The sequence below is a fragment of the Macaca nemestrina genome, chromosome 13, assembly GCF_043159975.1.
Source record: "Macaca nemestrina isolate mMacNem1 chromosome 13, mMacNem.hap1, whole genome shotgun sequence".
NCBI lineage: Eukaryota > Metazoa > Chordata > Mammalia > Primates > Cercopithecidae > Macaca > Macaca nemestrina.
In genome coordinates, this window is record NC_092137.1 from 36413844 (window position 1) to 36439367 (window position 25524).

The window sequence follows — 25524 nt, forward strand, 5'->3', positions numbered from 1 at the left end:
ACATCAGGATAAAGTCTAAAGGGGCCTCATGAATTATCCATTCCACGTCCTTTTTGTAATTAAAAAATTGGAGCTTAGAGAGCTAAATGCCTTATTCAGGGTCCTGCTGTGAATGAGTGACAGAGCTCAGTTTTGTGGTCTCCTGGGCCAGGGCCCTCTCCATTACACCATCCCCCACTGGGTTGTTTCTCCGTATACAGTTTAAGATGGCTCCTAGGTTAGGCAGCACTGTGAAGTAGGAGAGTTGTGTCCTGTAGCCCCAGTTTCTCCCGTCCTTATTCCTTGTTTCACGAAACATGAAACTGGTGCTTCTCTTGTTAGTTGTATTGCTGAGGTGTATGATGGAAAGTGTAGCAAAGGGACATATGCTTATTAACAAATATTTTGCTGTAAGTTGATTTAGTATATTGGATCAGTGCTGCTTGTTTTTCAGTGAATTCCTCACTTGGACATAATACAAATCAGTGTTCTTGTTTGTTATACATTTAGATGTTTGCATCAGTTTAAGAGTTAGTCTTCAATGAAAAATTGTGTCCACACTTTAGTATTCCATTGTTTGAAAGATTCAGGCTTTGTCCACTCTGGTTTATAGTTACATATGCTTAAAATTGTTTCACTTTGTAGAAATGTCTGTAAAATACATTTTTGTAACATGAATCATTTCTACTGATAACCATAAATTTGTCCTTCCTGCTTTGCACTGATTACAGCACAAGGAAGAGAAGGAGAAGGAAGCGCCAGCTTTGGGTACATAGGCCTTAAGCTTGAAGCAGAGAGAATGAAAGCAGACTGTATTCGATTCCTCCTCGAGCAGAACTGAATGCCTGATAACAGCCAGCCAGGAGCTGGGGGAGTTAAGAGCAGCAATTTTACATTACACTGGAGTTTCTAGGCTGGCATGAAAAGAGATGCCAGTATTAGCTATTTGCATCTTCCTGTAGCCACAGGGATATGTGAACAGCTGGAGAATTAATTTGATATATATTCCCAGAAGCTTCCCTTCTGCCAACAGAATTCCATTACTGTGAGCTTCTGAGTATGTACTGTGAATTTGTTTCTTGCTTTTTAATATCTGCTATAGCATATTTCTGGTGAGTGGATTGCCATATAATGGGGTGCTCTTGGTTTGGAGTAAACTCTATTAACCTAAACAGATACTAGGTGGAAATGGTAAGAATCTGAGTATACAAATGCTTTCCACCTTCAGGTTGGCAGAAATTTCATATGAACACACAATACTTTGTCCAGTAAGTGCACTCATACCTGAAATGTTTTTTTCCATGTTAGTGGAATTTCAGACACCAGCAAGCAGATGGAAAGATATGTTGAAGGGCATAGAGGTTGAATCCAGGACCACTCAAAGCTGGTATTGCCACAGCTGGTTCCTGTAGCTCCTTAGCACAGGGGATCTGTATCCCCTGGAGCTGCTGCTTCACAAATCTGGTGTTGGTTATGCCTCCATACATCTTGTGAGAGGCCTCATCCTTCGTATCCTTCTCAGTGCCCACTTTCCTGCCCTCAGGATGGAAACTTCTCTCCAACTAGTCTTTGCGTTGAAAATCTTTCATGTCAAATGTAGAAGGAAAGAATTTCAGGCATCACCAAGAATATTGAAAGATACTCTTAGAGGAGAAAGACTTAAGTCCAGGACAAGACTGAATGTAGCTATTGGAAGTACAGGTGTTTTCTGCCTTGGCAACGTATGTTGTTCACTCTTGTAAAGCAAATAAAAAAACCTACTCATATTCTGCAAAATCATTCATTACACTAAAAATAAGAGAGCTGTTGGGAAAAAATAGGGTTGGAGAAGGCCACTTAAGACCTATGCAGCTGTGTGCATAGAGGATAAATGCAAACAATAAGAACTCAAATGAAAATACTGGCCCCAGGTAAGCTGCCCCTGGCATTTATTTGCACCTGGCTCACTGGTAGCTCATCCTCTGCGGTCCTCCATACTCCGAAGTGCATTCTGCCTCCTTTCCGGGCATGGGATGTTGAAGATGTTTACTTTGCCTGTAGAACAGTGTTATCAGAATTAAACACAACATGCAGTAGTTTCTTCATCATTGTGGTTTTTCTTTTTTTTCTTTTTTTTTTTTTTAACTACGGGGACAAGTGTCTCCAGGCTTCTCATTTCTACTTACAGTTTCCCCAGATAGTTTAATACAGAGGACATTTTAACCACCAGAGCAGTCATTTCTTGCACTAAAGAAAGGAATTTAAGCAAAATTTTCAGCCTTTTCTTCAGGTCTTCCATATACTGGTAAGACTTAACTGTGAGAAAACTTGCTCCTGATATTTATTTTTATTTATTTATTTTTTTGACAGAGTCTTGCTCTGTCACCCAGGCTCAAGTGCAGTGGTGCGACCTTGGCTCACTGCAACCTCCACCTCCCAGGTTCAAGCAGTTCTTATGCCTCAGCCTCCCAAGTAGCTGAGATTACAGGCATGCGCCACCACACCTGGCTAATTTTTGTGTCTTTTGTAGAGACAGGGTTTCATCATGTTGCCGAGGCTGGTCTCGAACTCCTGGGGCGAAGTCATCTGCCTTTCTTAGTCTCCCAAAGTGCTGGGATTACAGGCGTGAGCCGCCGCGCCTGGCCCACTTTTGATTTTTTTTGGAACATTAATGTGCTGGGAAAAAATCACATGAGAACCAGCAGAACATCTGTATTATACTGACACCATTTTCCTATTTACCAGTTACATATTAGCTAAATCACATTAAAGAAACATTCATTTTTATGGGTCCACGGTAACTGCTAGAAGACTTACCCAGCATTCTTTGTTACTCCTTGGCCCAGGTGTACCTGCAGGACGTGCTCTTTAGAACAGCAGTTCTCAACATGTGGGCTACAGACTCCTGAGGAGCCCCAAGCTCTTTGCGGGTGGTACATCAGGTCAAAACTATTTCTGTAATAGTATTAACATTTTATTTGCTTTTTTTTCTTTTCCATTTTGTACTAATGGTGCAAAAAAAAAAAAATGGTACATAAAACTCCTGATACTTTAGTATGAATAGAGGTTGTGGCACCAAATTGTGCTAGTCAGTTATTGTGTATTCACCGTGTACTTTCAGTAAAGCAAAATGATAAGTAATTGAACAAAATAAGAAAATAAAAATTAGTTTCCTTGAATGCCCTTGATCAAAGCAATACAAATTATTAAGTTGATTACATTTCAGCCCTCAATTACACATGTGATTAATGTTCTGTGGGATGAAATGGGAAATACACATAAAGTAATTCATCTGCATACTGAAGTACAGAGCTTGTCATGAGAAAAAGCAATATATTTCAAGATGTCTTCGGAACATCCAAGTGGAAGTGTTGGTTTAGCAGTTTAATACACCTGGCACTTCACTGTAGTACTCAGTATTAGACATATTTGAACATATGTGAATTTGAATTTATGAAATTAGTAGGTTTCTCTATTTTATACTTAGAGAAAGTACCCTATCTAATATCCTAATTTGGTATCTTGCAGAAATTATAAACTTAAAAATACATTTGCAGAGGTAACCTCAGTTGTCTTGACCTTTCAGGCGAGGAGACTACATCTTGTCACGTTTAGGGTACCGGGAAAAAACCTACTTCATATTGTTAAAGACCAGTACCTCTGTTTTTAACTTTTTTTTTTTCCTGATCAGTCCAAGGAGAAACCAGGAACTGTGTTAGAGAATGAGAACCTTGATTCTTGTGGTGTGTATGTGGATTTACTTAGGAAAAGAGAGATTTTAAAACATAATTTGCCAAATGCTGTTAACAGAACTCTTGGGCTCAGATTTGATTTCTATAATCAAAGCTCATTACATTTTTGCTTTCAGTCCTTGTTGATTTTGTTAAATTATTTTAAAATGTAATGTTCTGTAATACCAGAAAAGCATTTGTCTCAGTAGCATGTTGTACTTGATCCTATGAAGCAGTGGTTGCTAAGGAAACTATTTCCCACGAAGAAAAACAAAGTATTGATTAGGAACAGGCAGAAAGTTGAAGGAGTTTACTCTCAAAAAAAGAAAATAAAAGTGTCTCAGATGTTGTTAGCTTTAGAGTCAGAGATGCTTCCTGTCTGGACATAGTGGCAGCAGTGTTTCTGAGGGGGATGGTCACCTTCACCTGAGCATCTTCAGGTGAGTCTGCTGCTGCTGCCTGGAAACTTCTGCTGAGAAAGCAGCAGAAAACAGCGAGGGGGCAGCGGCCTCATCAGAGGCCTTTTAGTTCTGATTCCAGATTTGGGGGAAATGGTCTTCCTGTGGGGTGGCAGAGAAAAGCATCTGGCAGTGAAAACCAGTTGGCTGTGAGATGGGCTGCATGGAAGGACTGTTGATGCCAGCCAGGTAATAAGAGGTTGAAGTCTTAGAGCTGAACGGTGGAGGAGGAGAGTAATGATAGGTGATGCCTACTGAGAAATGCGCCCAGTATTCCAAGCATTTCTTTGAAATGTGTGCCTCATACAGTGCTGTAATAGTAAGCTTTTAAAACAGGATTTGTGTTGTTTAAACAGGTTCTTTATTATATCTTGAAGCATAGTTTTCCTTGTGATGTTTTGTGTATATGTGTGTGTGTGTATATATCTATTTTTAATCATTTTTTAATTAGGCACTTTTTTGTTAAAGATACAACTGCATTGACCATACCAGTGACATGTATGTGTCTGTGTATATACACACATATGTATAATACATGTAGATACATATGTTTATGTATATACATAGGTGTATGTATATACATAGGTGTATGTATATACATATGTGAGGCTTCTTTGCTGGGGAATTATGGCTTACATAAAACCACTATGGTAGGGGCCAACAGGTCTGTGCAGATGTTTGTGGGAGCATGGAGGATGGAGCACCTTCTTCTCCTGGGGCAGGTGGAGAAGGCTTCTCGAAAGAGGTAACATCTGAGCTAGGTTTTGAAGGATGAGCAGGAGATATCAGAGGAAGAAGGGAAGGAGGTATTCCAGGTGGACGACACTCCCGAGTAAAGCGCGGGAGCAGTTCCTGCAGGTTTGTGGTGAGAGCCTCAGTGTGCCTCGAGCATTAGGATGTGAGAGGGACTGGTGAAAGACGAGTCTGCAGAAGTAGCTACAAGCCATGCCATGAAGAAGCTGATATTCTACAGTAAGAAGCTGGGACATTTTCTTGTTGCCAAGAGATAATTACTGGCCAGGTTTGTTTTTTGAGGAAGATGGATCTGGGGACATTGTGGGGAGTGAGGTGGAGTGACAAGAGAATAGTGGCAGGGAGCCAGGTTAGAAGACATTGTGGTAGTTCAGGAGAGTGGTGTCTTCAGGGAGTTCCAATTAGAATGGTGGGAAGGGATGTTTATTGTGGAAAAAATTCTGCAGTAGAATCAACTCAGTAACTGCATGTATTTATAAGAACAGTAATAAAGGTTTCCTCTTAAAACTATGAAGGAAAGGAGGACAGATAACACAGAGTTTTTCAGTAGCTCAAATGTTACTGGAATTTCTTACAAGTTCTTTTAATTCCTAGGGCTAAACTGTCTTTCAGTTATAAATTTGCATATGTAGTTACAAAAATTCCTCCATGGCAAATCTGACAACTATAGTAAAATGCTAGTACTACTAGCATGTTAACAGTTAAACAGATAAGAAATCACTTGGACGCACATTTTATTATAACTGAAGACAAATATCACCTTCTTTTCTATGTTGAATTTTTTCAATATGGTATTCTTTTTCTGATTTTCCTTTCAGAGTACTTTAGTAATTTCATTGTTGACTTGAAGATAGGAATGTACCTTTGTGTGTATATGTTATATGTGTGTGTGTATTGCTTCTCTCTCTCTCCCCTCCTCTCTCTCTGTCTCTCTCTCTCTCTCTCTCTCTCTCTCTCTCTCTCTCTAGGACCAAATATAGGCTAAATAGGAGAACAAATTTTAAAACATAAATTGTGTGTCGGTATAAACTTCAAATCCGAAAGATAATCATTTTACTAAAAGCTGAGGCTTTGATCAAATAAGTGAGCCTGATCTCCTGAAATCAAAACACAAGAGATTTTCTATTCTCCCTTTTCAAAGGACCGCCCTGAAGCTCTTTATGTAGTAAATGACATTCTTGTAAAGACCGCTTGATGAGAAAATTATTTATTTCAGTCCGGGAGAGCAGACTTTTGTCTCACTTATGCGCTGAGCAGTGATGCCAGCAATAAAAGCTAACCCTATAAAAATCAGAGTCATTCGTTTGTACTTTTTTTTTTTTTTTTTTTTTTTGAGACGGAGTTTCACTTTGTTGCCCAGGTTGGAGTGCAGTGGCGCGATCTTGGCTCGCTACAACCTCCGCTTCTCTGTTTCAAACAATTCTCCTGCTTCAGCCTCCTGAGTAGCAGGGACCACAGGCGCGCACCACCACATCCAGCTAATTTTTGTATTTTTAATGGAGATGGGGTTTCATCATGTTGGCCAGGCTGTTCTCAGGTGATCTGCCCGCCTCGGCTTCCCAAAATGCTGGGATTACAGGCATGAGCCACCACTCCCAGCCAAAAACAGATTCTTAAGATGGCATTTATACCTGCCTTAGTTTGAGCAAGAGGTTTAAGGTTTCTTAAATTCAAGTACTTTAAAAAATTCTCTTCAGATATGCTTATCAGAAACATGTTTACTATGCAACAGGCAGTACCCATTTCAGGTGGGTAAAGTATCTGTTAAAGATAATGTTAAGTGTGGGAAAAACCCTTGTAATGGCCCAAGGATTCATAGATAGTCTAATTTCCTATGAGATGTTTCAACTATGAGGAATATTAAGAATTGAGCCTGCATATGATTCTGTCATATTCATTGCATTTTTTTGGAGCTGAGCCAAAAAATAGCTGATTTTAAAATGTACTTTCTTTGTTGTGGTCTGCTCCATTCCCTGATCAGAACCTGATTTGGTCTCAGCCTCAGTATTCAGTTACCTCAGCCTGTCACTGAGCTGCAGGCCTTTAGTTTTGTTGTCGTTTCTGACTTTGGGTTGGTAGTGATGGATACTACCAGTCTGTCCCCAAATGCATTAGAGGAGATCCCCTCCACTGTGACTCTTTTGGTGGTGTCTGATTTTTGTTGTTGATTATTAGCTGCCTTAATGTAGTAAGTTGAAGAGCTGTTTTAAATCTAAAGTCGGTCCCTACCAATAGAGTAAAAAATTAGCTTTTTAAAGAGAGTCTCACTCAGTTTCCCTGGCTGGAATGCAGTGGGGTGATCAACCTCCTGGGCAAGTGATCCTCCCACCTCAAACTCCTGAGTGCTGGGACCACAGGCATGCACCACCATGCCTAGCTAGGTTTTTTTTATTTTTGTAGAGACTGGATCTCACTGTGTTGCCCAGGCTGGTCATGAACTCCTGGGCTCAAGTAATCCCCCTGCCTTGGTCTCTGAAAATGTTGGGATTACGGGCATGAGCCACTGTGCCTGGCCAAAACAGAACTTTTTAAAAAATAATTTTGTAGATTGACAAATGTGACTCTTGTAATTGTATTGAACATGAAAAAACCCAGGAATCTTTATTTGATATTAAACATTTTTAAAGGCATCTGAATTGTTGTTGTAGTAACACATAAGAGAAGTAGTGGGTTTTTGTTTCAAACCTGTGTGCATATAGCTATTTAATGCCTACATGTATGGCTATTATTTCAGTTTTCTCAGTTATTATGAAGAGATTGGGTTTCATTCATTTGTAAAGTTTCAGCCAGACTGCCTTTCACAAATTGATTTGTCAAAATTGAATGTTAATCTTGACATCCCAGTGCATTTTTGCCCTCAAACAGGCCTTTGAATGAAGCTGCAAACACACATTATCTGGTTAATTGTTTTACAGATGAGAACTGGACTGATGACCAACTGCTTGGTTTTAAACCATGCAATGAAAACCTTATTGCTGGCTGCAATATAATCAATGGGAAATGTGAATGTAACACCATTCGAACCTGCAGCAATCCCTTTGAATTTCCAAGTCAGGATATGTGCCTTTCAGCTTTAAAGAGAATTGAAGGTAAGCATTAATTTTTGTTAACCATCCAGTCGTAAGCCTTACCATTATGTAACTCTGAGTGGTAATACTATTTGAGCTTGAAAAGGCAAAGAGAAGTTTACAGAGAGTGGTAGTTTGTATAATCCCAACTAAGATGCATGAAGTTTACCAGGTGCTGATGTCATGTGTGTGTTTCCAAGACGCTGTGGAATGGCGGTGCTGTAGTGGTGTGAGCGGGGCCCTCTGTGTCAGCCCTCCTAGGCCACCTGTGCATAATGGATGATTTCACAAGCGGTGTGCTTGAGATCAGCATCTGTTGTCTCCAGGTCCATTCCGTTTGATTTACCGTAGGATGGTGCTCCATGAGGAGAGTCTGCTAATTAGAAATGCGGCTCATCTGGCATGAAAGAGTTATCTCTTTAGCAGAAATGGGAGAGTTATACAGTGATGATTGAAGGCTTAGGTTGGTTTTACTGGAGGGCAGGAATCACATAGGGCGTGGAGGGATCATTAGGCACTTCACCTCTGGAGAAAAGTCAGAAATTGCATTCAAGTAACAAGAAAATTATACTGATATGGCCCATAACTTTTGTATATTCATACATACAACTGAGAAAACACTTCAAGAAATTGAAAATATGACTCATCACCACAGTAATCTCCTGTGGAGTACCCAGAGCTTGGTGTCATGGCTCATAGCCAGAATTCAGAAGGAGTAAAGCCTGGGTTTGGGTCTCAGTTCTGCTGCTGAGCAGCATTAAACTCTCGTAGCCCCTGGTTTCTTCTTGAGGGAAAAAGATGCTGAAAGAGACATTCTTAAATATACCTCTTATCTCTAAAATGATGTCATTGTAAGATGGAATGGTTGGTAATCTAATACCAAGGATTCTTAAAGTCCAAAAATCAAGCTTATAAGGTCAGCAAAGCAGGACTGAAGTTTTGGAAATGTACTTAGTTTCCAAGTTATATTAAATGGTAAGGAAGAAGAAATTTGCAGTAGCCTACAAAATAACTTTTCTCTTTGTATTTACCAGTGCTCCTGAGTCATTAGAAAAGAATAGAGTAGAAAACAATAGAAATAACATTTGCGAATTGCAGAGGATCCTAGAGAACATTTAGTCCAGTCCTTGAACTTGAACATTGGGAAACTGAGCTTCCACGCATTTGATAAGTATCAGTGCTAGTACTAACCACACCAAGTATTTTTCCTGTCACTTCATGACTTAAACAATACCATTGGTTACCTAACTCATTTTTGTTGTTCAGTTGCCCTTTGCTCCCCACACCCATTGCCTGCCATAAAAGAGTATTTTGCCAACTTCAGTATGTAAACATTTAGGGATATAGATGATGTGATCACATGTCTGTTTACATAGTTAATAATTTAACTGTGCATACACATTTAAACTCATGTAAAGTCATACAGCAATTTAGAATTATTACTTTTTGCCATTCTTACATTTTCAGGAAACTGTCCTGAATGGTGAATGCCTCACCATTGCTATCATTATCTCTACTCAGGCCCCCTTCCAGGTCATTTAATGCCCTGCTCCTGAACATGCCCTCTTCACTGCCACCTAAGTTGTTTGAGATGCAGCAGATTTTGAATCTAAGGATGATGCTATCACAGGAAGTTTTGTCCCAAAACCCAATATCTCTTCACATAAAATTAGGACAGTTGCATTTGCAATTAGTTAGGCATGTATTTATGATCTTTGCAATGTGGAGATTAACTTGATTGATTTTTAAAGTGATTCTAAAAAGGGTGTTTGTGAGATCCAGCATTTCCAATTCTGAGATCATTCCCACAGGAATAATTACTGTATCTGATTGAATTTCTTTACCTGTTATTTTCCAACTTATTATTTCAGGTGGCTTCTGTGTAATCCAAATGTGGAATTAGTTGAGGTCATTTAAGGTTAATGTATCTTCTACAAACAGTGCTTTGTTATTCAAAATAAAGCACCAGGCAGTATGAGAGATCTTGTGAGAAATCAGGATTAGGGGATTTCCTTTTTCTGAGAAGGAATTTTGAAGGAAAAAGTGTACTTATATTCAGGTATATATTGTATATGAAAGAATTAGTGATAAAATCATACTTAATAAATATCCACGTCATTAATAGTGACAGAGACTTGGAATGCTATAGGACCTCAGTGCCAAGAAAGTATGATTTTGAATTGCGTGATAAGGTATCATGGAGGGTACAGTCTAAACAATTTAGAATAGTGATGATGATGGATTTCAGGAGTGAGGTCAGCATGGACAAAAGAAGAAAATGTGGAAGTGGGAATCTGCATGACTTACATGGAACTTACAGGGAAACTGGTCTGAAAGAGCAGAGTTTTATGTTGGTGGACAATAGGAAATAAAGGTTCGAGGCAGGATAGGACCAGATTATGAAATGTCTTAAACATTGTGCAACAAGCTTAAGCCAGGTAATATGAGCAATCAGAGATTATTGTGGGTTTATGAACAGACAGAATCAGAAAGAAGATGGTGAAGTCAACATCAGGCAGACTTTGGTTGTGGTGGAATGCAAAATGAATTAGCAGAGGGAAATAATGGCAGTCAGGAGGCTCATTGGAGAGCTTTTTAGCTGTTTAGGTGTGTTACCACAAGAAACTGGACTAGAGTGGCAGCAGGAAAACAGCAAAGAAGAGATGGATATATGCACCATTTTGATGGAAGAACCTACGGTGTCTGCTAGCAGGAAAGGGAAGGATGAAAATTACACAAAGATGATTCTAGGGTTTCTAACCTGAAATAGTAGAATGATAGTGCAAGTTATAGACGTAGGAAGACTTGAGGAGTCTTGTAATAAAATGGTAATGAAAATAGGGGTAATTGTTTTAGGGGAAAGTAGGGTCAAGAAGAGCTTAAGAAAATACAGGAGATACTACAGCATGTTTGGATGATGACCACAACGATCTAGTAAGAAGGAAAAGCCAATAATGTAAGAAGGGCGATTGCAGGAGCAAAGACTTTGAGGAATAAGGAGAACAAAATTGTTTCTGTTTCTCAGGGGAGTATAAAACAAGGTCATCATCTGACATTGAGATGGAAGAAAGAGTGTGGAAAATCAAAGAGAGGAAAATGTAAACAGATATCTTTAAAGGAAAGGACAAATGAATTAACTAGGGAAATGTAGTAGGGTCACCTACTGGTACTGACAGCTTATTTGAGGTTAGTGGTTATGCCTTTGAAGAGAGGCCAGCCAGCACAGTTGTGTGATTTTCTCTAGTTCTGATGTAGGTGTGCAGTGTAGGTAAGAGAGGTTGCAGGTTGGGTATTTTCCTGACCATTCTGATAGAAAGAGAGAGAGGGAGTCATGGGGATTGAGAATTATATAAGAGAGCTTTGTAGTGATTGACCATGTAACCTACACTGAGAAGGAGACATAATCAGGGAGTCAGTAATATGGAGAGTAGAGGGGAGGTTCTAGTGGGATTGAAGAATTACTGGAGTGAGATAGCTAAGGAAGTAAGTAGAAATGAATACTTGAAGACAAAGTTATTATTGGTTGTAATGAGGGTTAGAAGTTACCATGGATGATGTAGTTGATTGAAGAGGGGTGAAGAACATCACTAGGGCTGGGAGGTCAGATAGGTGAGTCAGGATGAAGTGCCTCTACCAATGATGAAGATGCCAAGGAATAGTAGCAGGGAAGAGACATGGAGCCAGAAGTTTTGCAGGTAAATGCCACACCTCTTTGTGGCTGGTGATGTCTAATTGCATATGCTTCAAGTGGACAAAGTTTTATTTTTTAAAGGGGAAAAGGAAGAATGATCTGAAAGTAGCAGTGAGAACAAAGAAGATACCTATGCCCCTGCCAGGATTTATGGAATGTGGGAGATAAAGCCATTCCCATTTAAGAAGACTTCAAGGGAAAAAGAGTAGTCAGATACTACCTAGGTTTCAGTTTACGCAAGAAGGTGAAGGGAACGTCCAGAGGGAAGAATAAGGGCAGAAAGGATTTTGTTGATAAGCTCTAGAAGGCATAGAATGGGATTTGGGAGGGAGGCTTGTGCAGGGCATGGGTGATTTTGCAAAGCCAAGAAGGGGTAAGATGCAATGATGATGGATGACCTGGCGAATTTAGACTTGCTCCCGAATCCCTTACAGGAAGGTGAATGGTCTAGTTAAAGCCTCATTTTAGGGACTATTCTTTGAGTAGTTTATAGTATTAAGGTGTGCAGTGGTGGGCATAGGGCAAGAAGAATTGTATTCTTGGCAGAGCATAATGAGAAAACATGGATCTCCATTTCTGTGTTTTTGGTGGTTATGCTGAAAATGAATTTGAAATGTTGCTATAACATTTTTAAAAACGTGTGGAAGTTATTGCAGGGCATTTCAGTATTACAGACTTATGGAGAATACTGGAAATTTCTGGGCATTGAAAAAGTTCCTGTGTATTACTTACATTTGTTTAAAAGGAGTTGGTCCTGGATTTTACTCAGTTTTCTAAAATACTTGGAACATATCACCATAAAATCAGTTTGTCAAAAATATAAAGGAAATAGGATGCTGGGTAACAGTCAGCCATGGCTTTGTGCAGAAGAGTTTGTCAGAGTGATCTGTATTTTCTAAGGAAGAAGTCTGATAAAGGGAATGACCCTCAAGTCATCCCACCTTGATCTTAACAAAGTTTATACTTCTGTGCCTTGCTACCTATTAATCAGTGATTTGGTATATGTTAGACTGAGCACCACAAAAGTGAAATTAGTGCACCATGGGCACATCAGTTTGATACAGTAGTAAAAGCAATGCCAGCCTCTATAGTGCCAGCCTCTGCAGCTGCCACAAGGGTGTTCTAGGGGTCTCTCTGGGCTCAGTGATCATAAGTAATGTCAATACCAAGGGTTTCCATGATGCAGTGCATAAGTTGAACTTTTAAGTTTGCCTGTAATTCCAAGTTGGGCACATAGCTTTTAAAAAAATTATTGTAATTCAGTGATCATAATTCAAGAACTAATCAGAAATATGAAACCATGCCACATTCGGTTAAGAATATAAAAACACACTGGAAATCATTCATGTGTTCATTTCATCCAGCAAGTATTTATGAAATGCCAGATACATACGCGGCACTGTTGCAGTTGCTGAGGATACAGCTCTCATGGAGCTTAATTCCAAAGGGGGACTTTGACTGAAGTCCTGCCACCGGAACTGTAGCGTGGAGACACTTTCAGCTGTAGCAAGAAACCTGCTGCCATCCCCTAAGTACAGGGAAGACAGAGGCTCCCAGCTCTGTGCCCACCCACATTTTTATATGGGGCTGAAGGTGCATGGAGACCCTGGGAGTCATGCACTAAGCGTGTCTCCTAGGTTTCTCAAACTTGAGAGAACCTGATGGTCACACAGGCGATAAATACATAAATAAACAAGAAAATAGCATATGGTATGATAAAAGCTTTGGAAAACAATAACCAGTATGCTGTGATAGAGAATTACTTAGAAAATTCCTTTATTCAGGAGTGTCGGGGGCATATTCTATGAAGGAAGGGCAGTTCAAACTGATATCTCAGTGCCCAAATGAGTTTGCCTTATAATGACCTGAGGAGAGAGAATTCCATATGGATGGAACAGCAACTGCAAAAGCTCTAAGGAGAGAACAAGCTTGGTGTGTTGAAGGACTAGCAAGAAGAAACAGTGTGACCAGAATGGAGGGAGGGAGGAAGGGAAGGCCAGACCAACTGAGCCCTTGTAGATGATGATGAGGTGTGTGGATTTTGTGATGAGTACACAGGAAAGCCGTTAAAGGACTGTGAGCAAAGGTTTGACATGATTTGTCTTTTAAAAGATGAATATGGTGGAAAAGGAGACTGGTTGGGGTAGGGAGATGCAAGAGTATAAACAGAGCTGGCTGGTAGGGGTTCTTTTAGTAGTTCATGTAAGAGAGAATGGGGACTCATACCTGAGAGTTAGAGATGAAGACAAATAGGTGGATTCGAGGTATCATTGGAAATAGAATTAGCAGAAGTTGTTGATACGGATGTTGAGGGAAAGAGAAATCAAAGAGTACTCTTAGATGTGGAGTTGAAGCAAATTGTAGTGCCCTTTACTAGAGGGAGGAGCAGATTTAGGAAGGACTCAAGAGTTTTTGTTTTGGGCAAATTATATTTGACATCCACATAGAGCTATTAGTCACAAGGAATTTTTAAATGTAATTCAGTAACTCATTAAGTAGAATTCATACGTACATACTCTATGGTGTATAATTACAAAGAGGTATCCATGAGAAAAGTCGGATCTCTCCACAAAAAGGTATAACCTCATTGGGAGTTTGTATAGAAAAGTAAAAATAACCTACTTTGCAGTGATTTATCACCAAGCAGAAACTGGCTGAAGGGGTGTCTGTGTTATCCTTAAAATGTGTTTTCATAATTGCTGCATCACACATCACATTAGTTAGATTGGTGTAGAATATGTGGAACCTAGTCCTGCTTGCACAATGAACATTTTGCAAAAGGAGGAAGATACTTAGGGCTTTAGATAATTCTCCTTTGTTTTAGCTGAAAACGTTTGGAGAATGTCGAATGGTTTATCCTTTTTGGCTGTTGCGAATTATTTTCTCTAAATATATAGAGAAAAAAATGAACAATCAAAAATTGGCATGTGATACTGTACATCATTGTTTTATATTGAGTGGACAAATAAGAACTGTGCCACATTCATAAGATGGATAAATCAAGGAAGGTTTTGTGGAGGAACTAGGAATTGAGTCCAACTCTGAGAAATTTGTTGATTGGCTCAACAGAAGGGAAGGAGAGTTTAAGAGCAGCCTTGGATAGAAAAGAGAGGACAGACAGAGAGGTACAGATAGGAAGATATTAAGGAGGCGGAGTCAGTGGGCTTCAGTGGCTGATTGACTTTAGGGGATGAAGAAAGGGAAGACTTCCAGATTTGGGGAGGATGATTATCAAGATGAATGCTGGAGAGGAGGTGGTCAGGATAGATTTTGGGAAGATGATGATCAGGATATATTGTGGTGTCATTTATTAGAATGTGAAATACAAGGAGAGCAGCTTTGTGGGAGGTTGCATGAGGTAGATACTCGATTTGTTTGGTTATATTTAAGGTATCTATGGAGAATAAAGGGGAGGATGAGGGTTACAGGTCTGGAACTCAGGGAGAGATCTGAGCTTGAGATAAGGATTTATGAGTCACCCTCCGAGGGAGATTGTGGTGTCTAATGACTTTTGAGTAATGATGTGAGGAGTATGACCTTTTTTAGGAAGATTAATGTGACAGTAATATGCATAATGGAGGAAAAAAGTGACTGGCAGTGTTAACACACCAAGAGTGAGATAAAAGGACCCCGTGCAGTGAAGCTGGTGCAGGAAGTGACTCCTCTGAGGACTGCTACTACTGTTAGCCAAGTGAAAGTCTAAAACACAATTGCCAGCGCCCATGATATTCAGATGTATAAAATGGTATATATTATTTTAATTAATTGTTCATTGATTGGTTGACTAATTTGTACTCCCTTGTTCAAAAAAGCCTTTAAAAGTATTTGACTGTAGTAGAGCTGGTCAGATCCACACCTGGGATTAGAGCTAGTTCAGAGTAGAAGCACTGAAATGATTAAGTAATTGGATAGAGAGGTCAAGAAACAAGATTATAGTCATAGACGCTTTCAGTCCAGAAGGTACTCAGCGTTCTCTACAAGTACCTTCTGAGGCTACCGCTTTCGTTTTAGAGCTGCTTTAATTGTTGATTCATTCATGCATTTATTCATGTATTCATTCAAAAAGAATGTATTGAGCACATGCCATGTGCCACTACTCCTCAGATTCACCAGTGCAAATTGACTTTGCTTTTACCTGAGGACTATTTTCTTTTTTTTTTTTTTTTTTTTTTTTGAGATGGAGTCTCGCTCTGTCACCCAGGCTGCAGTGCAGTGGCCGGATCTCAGCTCACTGCAAGCTCCGCCTCCTGGGTTCACGCCATTCTCCTGCCTCAGCCTCCCGAGTAGCTGGGACTACAGGCGCCCGCCACCTCGCCTGGCTAGTTTTTTGTATTTTTTAGTAGAGACGGGGTTTCACCATGTTAGCCAGGATGGTCTCGATCTCCTGACGTCGTGATCCACCCCTCTCGGCCTCCCAAAGTGCTGGGATTACAGGCTTGAGCCACCGCGCCCGGCCTGAGGACTATTTTCTAAGGACCTAAATTACAATGCATTTTCGATACACTATGGGAGCTTGCTTTGTTTTTTTGTTTTTATATTTTGATTTTATATAGTATGGCTATGTTCTCTGAAATGAAACTAATTTTTACACAAAGACTTCTGTTTTATAGTCTTTTTTCTTTTCGTTTTTCAAAGCCTAAATAACAGTTGCCTCAGATCATTAACTTAATTATACTGTACTCTAAATTTACTATTTCAGTGCTACCTAAGGAAATGGTAATATCATGAGTTCCTTATTCCATTTTTAGTTTTTTACATTTCACTTATTTCGCATTTTTTTTCTTTACACAAGTCAAGTGTACGTGCTAAATTTTTTTCTCGATTGTTACCTTGTCCTTGGTCTAGAGGCTATAGTACAACCCTGTGCTGTGTGTGGCCTAATAAAATGTTGTAAATCTTATGTCATCTGTAATGTTTGTCAGTAAACAAATCTTTAGTATTTAGAAAGAAATACTATACCATATTTTTATTTATGTAACTTTTTTTCTCAAAAGCATTTTGGTTTTTTTTTAATGTGCGTGGGGTAAAATGCTCACACAAAACACACAAGTGAATGTGATCTGGTGGAGCTGGGAGTATTAGCATTCATGCTGCCTTTGAGATAGTGCACCAGAATTTCCTCTTAACGTTCCTGCCACTAGAACCACTTCATGGAGACACTTTTCAGCTGTAGCAAGAAACCTGCTGTCATTGCATAAGTACAGGGAAGATAGAGGCTCCCAGCTCTGCCCCTACCCACATTCCCATACGCAGCTGAAGGTCCATGTGAAGCCTGGGCATCATGCACTGGGGGTGTCTCCTACGTTTCTCAAACTTGTGAGAGCTTGATGGTTACACAGAGAGCTTGCTTAACTAGGACGAGACTAGGGCTAGGGAAATCTGCATTTCCAGCAAGCCCCAGGAGAAGCTGTTACTGCCTATTTTCACCACAGTTTGAGTAGAAAAGTTACAGAATGTTTATGTGAATCGACTTCGCTGCACAGAGAAATGGATTTGTTGTACTGGTTTCAGAGAACATCCTATCTTCAAGTAGTCCCTGGACCTAATTTTGATTTCCATTACTACTTTCATTGTTTTTTAGAAAAGCGTATCTTATACATTGCTTTGCTTCAAATGGTAATGGTAATGGTAATGGTTTCATTATGCAGTTAAATTTTTTTTCTCAAGTAAATGTTAAAAATGAAATATTTCATATTATACAGGACCACATGATAAGAGACAAAACAAATCCTGGGACTCAGATGCCGGAAAAATCATTTGCTTTTAATAGAGTTGATCCTTTACATAGGTTTACCCATTTGGTCTTTGCTAAACTTTACAAATATATCTAAAACTTTATGTCTATGGATTTTTTTTGGCAATTAAATTGATCTCCTATATGGCATTAAATGCCATTATTTCAAAATCTTTCCTAATATGTTATTGACTGTAGTAGAAATAGTCATTAATTCACAGAATCAGATACACTAAAAATTAAATTATATGTTCTCCAAAAATATAATTGCTGTTTACTCTAAGACTGTTATATAGCAGAGTTAAACTAATAAGACAGTTTTTACAAATGATCACCACTGTAACTGTTCCATTGGAGGGAGGATGGAAATGGGTGGGTTGTGTACATTTTATAAGGTTTATGAAGTTTAAGGGAAAGGATTTTGGGGTAAGCTGTTGGCCTTTCCAAACTGATGTTAATATACTCATTGATAGTAGAATATGTGACCTTAGATGGCACTTGGGAAGCTAAAGGAAAAATCAGCTGGGACCTTGATGATAATGAGGTCCCTGACCCACCCGGAAGGTGAGGTTAAATGTGTTTTCCTTTGGTCAAGGGAAGGGAATTCCAGATCCTTTGCTCATGTCAGGAAGAGCCTTTGTGGGGGCCAGGACTTAGTGTTTTAAACTTGATAAGTCTTATTAGTATAACTGTGCTAATATTTGACCCCCCCAAAAAAACAAAGGAAACCTCTCAAACTCTGATTCTTATTTATCCTGCAACCAAGCATTCTGTATTGCAAGGACCATGCTTTCTTTGCTTCAGGATTTTCATGTGTACAGATTCCTAAATTTTAAGTTACTCAGCTGCTTCATTAAACTTACTTGTGATAGATTCTAGTTTTCTTAGGCTAGTTACATCTGAAAGTGATACTATGCTTGTAAATGTGTTGCTTTAGCTCATATAAATTGTGTAAGAAGTTTATTTTAGGGGAATCCAGTTAACACTGCTTATCAAGTTTAGAAAAACTAAGTCCTGGCCCCCACAAAGGTTTTTCCTGACATGAGCACAGGATCTGGAATTCCCTTCCCTTGACCAAAGGAAAACACATTTAACCTCACCTTCCGGGTGGGTCAGGGATCTCATTATCATCAAGGTCCCAGCTGATTTTTCCTTTAGCTTCCCAAGTGCCATCAAAGGTACTTGTTTATAAGGCAGTAAGACCATTATGCAACTTTAAATCTTATCCCAGTCTCTTTGTAAAGACACAAATTGACAATATTCTTTGTCTTTTCTTTTTTGGAGCATATCTACATAAGCACACGCACATACCCATATTCGTGTGTATGTATATCTGTAAACATAGATATATAAAGTGACTTTAAAATGTAAGTACGTGTGTTTCATTTTAAATTCTAGCAATGTTATTGGGAAAGAAAGTGTAGACAAAGTTACGTATTTTTGTAAGTAGTATACTTTTACTTACATTGACAGTTAAATCAATGTTTAAAACTTTTTTGTTATAGATACAAATTTTGGGAAGAATTGTCCTTAGAAACATGTTTTAAATCATTGTTTTGATGTCTTGATAACTGGTACCAGGAAAATAAAAAGGGTTACCAAAAGGCAGAAACCAGTTTCAAATTATCTGGGAAATAAAAACAGGAAACTCAGGGAACTTGGCTTGAGACCAGTTGGAGAGGAGCAGTTGTTGATTGAATAATTATACCTGCATTTTAACTGTTGGAAGTCATACAGTGACCTTCTGGTTGTTGTGATTTCTTTGCCCATCAAAAAAAAAAAAAGTCATGATTAAATATTTTATATCTAGTTACCAACAGGAGTGTGAGTGTAAAGGAGCCTTTTTATTCCTACACATTAGGTTACAAAAAGGATTGGTACAAAAAACAAATTTTCCAGTTGACATTTAGAGTGATACTTTCTATACAGTCATCTGTAAACAGCATAATAATTTCTATACCTCTCATTCATGGATTTTTTTTCACCTTTTTCTTTGCTTTAACTCTTAACTCTGAGCTTTGAAGCCATCTCTTCTGTCCAAAGATGTGCCTAGTTCAAGCACTTTTCTGTCCTCTTCCCATACCTAATCCCAGGTTGGTTAAAGGCGCACCAAAAGTTGTAGGTGAGCAGGTGTTGCTACATCTGGGCTTTATTTCAGGATTAACTAGAATGTACTTACTCTATGTTTTTAAAAGAGACTTATTGTTAATATTACAAGGACGAAAACAACCTGCCACTTTGAGCCAGATAAACGGTGTTCTCGAGGGCCACGCCTAAAACTCCACCTACCCGGGATGCTTAAAAAATGTTGGTCTGATGACTGACCTTAGCAGGGTGACATGTTCACTGCTGGGGAGCCCTGAGCACTCCCGCGCGTGTCTGTGGTTTCTGACTTGGCTGTAGGTGACCTCTCTGTTTTTCCCAGGGCTCGGCATGTGCTCTGTAACACAGAGCTGCTGAGTTGCTGCTTTGCCCAGCTGTGTCCGGCTAAGCCCTGGCCCCCACAAAGGTTTTTCCTGACATGAGAAAGGATCTGGAATCCCAGCCCAGGAGGCCTTCTGAGCTGCTGGCAAAGGCTGCTGTGCGTGAAGACCACTCCCCATGGCAGGGCTCCCTTCCCTCTAAGGGGAGCTGGAGCTGTCCCTTCTGTGTCCACAGGGGTTCTCCGCCTCCTGCAGAGCAGAGCTGCAGCCCCAAGCTTGTCTCCATCAACCGGAGGGTTTGCATAAGCAGGAGCTGTCAGGCAATTAAAACCTCGTTCGTTAGTGTAATTAGTATTCCAAGACCACGATCTGGGATTGTGGACAACTCAGCCAAGCTGCACAGTTTATGTCCTGCTTATGGAAAAAAAAAAAAAAAAAAAAAAAGTCTGTGCAATCTGTGCAAGGGAAGTTCAAGAAAGAATTTGGAGGCATAATCACTTTAGCATAAACTCACAGGCAGTCAAAAAGTGATCATTTCAAATGTTCTTATAATTTTATCACTATAGGTAAGGAACCTCTATTAGACACTGTGTTTTTTTGTACTCACCTGTCTTGCCAGTATTATATATTTACTAGTATCTTGATTAAGAGATACTCAGAGAAAAAAAAAGCTCCTTTAAATAAAGAGGGTTTTAATTAAAAAAGAAAAAGAAATCTTTGCTAATGGGAGGAAGCAGGGCTGAATGCATACCACATACATAAAAATATATCTCAAAGCAAAGCTCTACTTTCCTCCAGTTCTTGTTGAAGGTTACTAAAGCTAACCTGACATGAAAATTGTAAAGGTTGCCAAATTTGTCTTTTCTGTCTATGCCCTTCCTATTCTATTCTTTTAGTTTTTTCCACCTCAGAAGCCTAGCATCATTTTTCTCTCATTTCTATCAGTAACTATAATCTAGGAAAAAATTTAAATTGTTTGCCGTTTTTGATTGGTTGTACCCCAGAGTGTTACTTCTGCCTGCATCCCCACATTTTAATCCTAATTGTGAAATTCTTATTGAATTCAATCCAGAAGGAAGGAGCAAGGATTTCTACTGTCAATGATGCACCTTCCTGACTGAGCCCTGCTCACTTGGGGAGGATGGTCCTGGGGCTGGTCCACTGCATGGGGTCATTTGAGATGAATATGGAAAGGACCTCGCCCTAAGAAGTCTAGTGGGAGAGATCAGATACACAGGAGTTATAATGAGGGTAGAGCAGCCATACCCAGTCTGAATAGTGTTATGCCCGGTAGACATTCTGGAAGACATTGCTAAATAAGAATCAGAGCTAACTTTAATCAGTTTAAAAGCTACTTTGTGATTTGTAGACGCGTTTACTTCTAGAATCGGCACTTCTTTGTTCTTTGTGAAATCTATAACTTTCTCAAGAAAGGTATTTAAGAGCACTAAAATTAAATATTTAAGTTTTTTTAAAGAAACGTTCTAATAATATAATCTGACTTATTCCCTAGTTCATATTGACCTTCACTAAGCATACTGTTCTGGGGCATTTGAATAATTTGTTTCAAAACCTATGAGACCATTCTTTTAATGGTGCATATGCTCTAAGATAAGAATAACGGATTCCTATTGGTTAATGATACGTGCAAAGATAGGGTTATATTCTTATAGTGTGCCTTCCTGCTTTTGATTCGTGGTTTCTCTTGCTAAGTATTTTCTGCATCAGGAGGAGGTGACAGCAGTAAGTGGTGCCTGTAAAGTTGGAAGAGGGAAGGAATTGACATGAATTAATGTCTGTGTGAGTTTTTAAGGAGCTGGAATGTCCCTCTAAATCGAGGATGTGTTTTTTTTTTTGTTTCTGGTTGACAACTTCCTAGTTTTCCTACACTTCATTATTCTTTTCTCTGTCACTGGGATTTTTTTTTTCAATTTCCCGAAAAGCAAATGAAGTGCTTTTTCCTTATCAGTGGCCTTTCTTTTCCTGTTCCAATAACAAAAGAACAATACAGGAATTTAATAATGTTAAAAAATTGCTGTCTTTTTCTTAATATATCCATTTATTTGTCTGCAGATAAAATCCACGTTTTATAGACATAGAGGAAAACTGTTTATAAGTAAAATGAGCCACTGTTGTATCTTGTCCTTGTCAGGGTTTTCATTTTTGTCCTTTCACCCAGTTTAGAAAGTAAATTTTTTTTTCTCTTTAAACTGTGTTCCCATGTTCTGTTATTAAGAGGAAAAGTTCTGAAAATAGAAAGATAGGTGAAAACACTGGTTATCCTCTAATAGAAGGACACTTTAAAGATTCCTAGAACACATTCTGATCTTGTTTACGTATCTATATGCTATTAAAGACTATTGTTTACTGTTCCTGCTGCTTTGGCCAAAAAAAAAAAAAGTCCAATCTGCCTCACAGCCTTTTTATAAATATCAGAGGTGTGTTTTTGCAAGAGTGTACATGAAAAGACATTTGTTTCAGTGTTTTGATGCAGTTTGAGTTCATGGGAGGGTTCATTAAAGTGGCTTCTGCAAGTATCCTTGAAGCCACATTGAGGAGGGAACTTGGGACTTGTTCCATGGTGGTCCTGCTGTGACCTCAGAGGACCTTGCTTGCTGACTTTTTTAAGGCATGAGACAAATTCTCATATTCTCAGTTGTGTCTGACACAGATCTGGGTACTAGTCAGGGTTTTAAACTGCCTAAATAATATCTTGCATGTAACATCTAAAGTGACATTTATCTCTGTGGTACTAAAAAGAAAATACTATTCCATTTACATGTTCTTGGTGCCATTTGGCATTTTGATTGCTGATTACAGTAGGACCTTCAGAATGCTTTCTGATTGAGACCTGATTTCTGTTTCATCTGGAATTTTTCAAATACAATTATTGTGTGGTGTTAACACTTCATTGCAACATGGAACTCCCAAAAATGTTGTATATGTATTCTTTCATGCCTCTCAGCCTGGCTTCATGTCTAAGTACAGGTCTTATTATAATGTTGCCCTTGGGGGTCCTTTTGATATATCAAGAATTAAACCTCTTTAGTCAGGAGAGTGCATTCTATATGGATTTATAATAAATAGTCTGTGTTCATATGCATAGGAAATAATGCATTTTCTGAAAAAAATTATGCATGTCACTTGTATTTTTCTACTTTGTATGCCAGAAGAACATTGTATACAAATATGTCCCATACACATGTATGAATTTATATAGCTGTATGTATATAAGCAGCACATATACATCCATGATGATATAGGTAATATGTGGAAATAAGTGCAACCATGTGATTATTTTTATCTTATTCTTTGTGTGTGTGTGTGTGTGTGTGTGTGTGTGTGTGTAGAGTTACCTGTGTGCTATTAAATATGACAGTGCTGATAATAGTGTTACATTCTCTGGTTAAGAGTTTCCTGAGAATTTTGGTCTTCCTTAATGGTGCAAATTAGTTATAGACTCTTAACCCGTGAGATATATTCCAGTGGTTCGTTTCTAAGAATTGATGTAATATTATGCACTTTGTAAATAGCTTATAGAGGATAAGCTATGACTCTTCAAATAAATATTATTCAAACTCCTTCCACTTTGATTTCCCTTATCACTATAACAACCGCACCCAACTTTGCAATTAAATTGTGTTGTCTATCTGCTTCCCGCACACTAGTGAAGCTGACCCTATCGAGTTCAAAGGAAATATGAGAGATAAAGTCGAAAACTGCCTTCCTTTTGTTGACATTTCTAGAGCAACAAGTCAGAAAGCTTGTCTCCCTTTAGGTAGATCAGAGCTGCTACGGGTCATGATTAGATGGTATGTCCACTAGTAACTGTGATGAGGCCCAACAGAATTACTTGAAACATTCTCAGTAAATAACCAGGAACTCCGGTAAGCAAAAGGGGAATAGCTGTTAACTTGCAGATTCAGTTTTCTACAAATGGTGGGGCAGAGGGAGGGGGAATACTGAGGACAAAGGTAAAGATCACCATAGAATCTAAGTCACCAGATTTCTGCGTTTAACCCATTCCAGCCCAGCCCAAGTGAAATTGTGTTTTGGAGAAGCCTCCATATTTGGCCATCGAGAGCTCAGCAGTGGGAGTTCTTGGCTGTATTTCACTGCTCTCTTTATTGAAATATTTGCCACATCTGAGTTCTGTCACTGTTCAGTTCAGAGGGATTTTTAAATCACATACTAACTTTGATGCTTCATGCATTTGTATTATTTGTGTATTCCTCAATCATATTAACGTTTCTATCAAGATTTTTGCCATATGACTCATAGCAAAGTTTTTCAGACTTATTTAAAACAAATGAATTTTAAATAGTGGCCCATTTGCTACGTGTTAAATTTGATTATACACAATTTTATACATCTTAAATTCATATATCTTTGGTATCTTAAATTTGATACACGAATGGTGGCCCATTTGATATATGTTTGCTTAACATAGTGTAACATGATTGATTTTGTTATATTTCCCATGAGCCGAGGTACTGTTGTTTCCTATTATCAGAGAAGACATTTCAGGTCTTTTAAATCTTATGTGAAGTACTTCCTAAGAAGAGAAGTAAAATGATTATATCTCACATTAGTTACTATTATCTTCAGCATCAAAACTAAATGAGTATCCCCAGGAAAAAGGTTATAAAATTACAGCACCTAGACACATTGAGGGATTAGGAGGTAGTAAATGTGGAATGGGCTTACGAATGACTTTATTCACTTACTGGCATTTTGGGGGGACTCAGGCTGTCAGGAAAATGAACCAATCTGTATTAATATAAAGCGCTAGAAATACAAATAAATCATGTTTGAAAGCGATACTAGGATTTTCCTTGAATGCTGCTGAATAAATTCTGCTTGTTAAATGTCAGTGAAATACATGTCACCTGCATGCATAAAGTGATAGGGCCATGAAAAACAGACACTTAACCGCTTTGAAATATTTAAGCCCTTTAATGTTCCTTTGACCTTCAGCTAAAGGACATAGTCACATAGCAGAGGAAATGCCTCAAATTCTAGCATCTGGGTTTGTTTCTTTATACTTTTTTGGCATAGTTACAACAGTAGGGCTTTTCTGTCCTTTAATTTTTTTCACAGTACAGTCAACACAGGCTTTTCACACAAGTGGGAAAGGACGGTTGTGAGGCCAAAAGCAATATGTTTCTTCTCTGTGCGCCACAGCAGAGCCTAATTGAATGGCTTGTTGTTTCAGAGGGAGCCCAGAACCAACAAGCAGACAAACAGAATCCCACACAAATACAAATTGCCTGTAAAATTAGGTACCTACACACGTGCATATCGACAGATGTGTACTAAAAATGCAGTGATCTCTGATTTTGAGCTCGTTGGCTTAGTCACCATGTTCCAATTCTTTCATCTGTGCATAGTTTTTGGATTTTCATCTGAATTTTCAGCTGCCTGAAGGTGTTTCTTCTATAGCTGAGAAGAGAACCTGGTTTCATTACATATACTTGTAAAGTGTATATATTTGGATGGGGGTGCTCTGTTTCAGCCCTATTCATATGTCAACCATATTGTCATTTATCATTAGCAAAGGGTCACTTTTAAACTTTATAGAATAAAACAGTGAGATCCGATTTTCTGTTAATTAAAATATATATATCATAACAGTAAGCTGGAGACATCTTCATATATTCATGTTTTCCCTGCTTTACATCCAATAGGTTTCTGAGCTTTTCCTGAGA

The 25524-nt window shown here is 38.8% G+C and overlaps 1 protein-coding gene and 1 long non-coding RNA gene across 5 annotated transcripts in view; both read left to right on the top strand.

Moving 5' to 3' along the window:
- Positions 1-25524, top strand: part of LOC105464838 (cysteine rich transmembrane BMP regulator 1) — a 196452-nt gene that overhangs the window by 33169 nt on the left and 137759 nt on the right. For 3 of the 4 annotated variants that reach the window (XM_011712923.3, XM_011712925.3, XM_011712926.3), the window contains exon 2: positions 7816-7989. The exons of the other annotated variant lie outside the window; for it this stretch is intronic. In XM_011712923.3, the coding sequence (XP_011711225.1) occupies positions 7816-7989 (174 nt within the window). The remainder of the gene's footprint in view (positions 1-7815; positions 7990-25524) is intronic. 4 annotated transcript variants of the gene reach the window in all.
- Positions 7996-25524, top strand: part of LOC139357814 (uncharacterized) — a 35497-nt gene continuing 17968 nt past the window's right edge. The window contains exon 1 of the long non-coding RNA XR_011611615.1: positions 7996-23703. This is a non-coding gene — a long non-coding RNA (uncharacterized lncRNA). The remainder of the gene's footprint in view (positions 23704-25524) is intronic.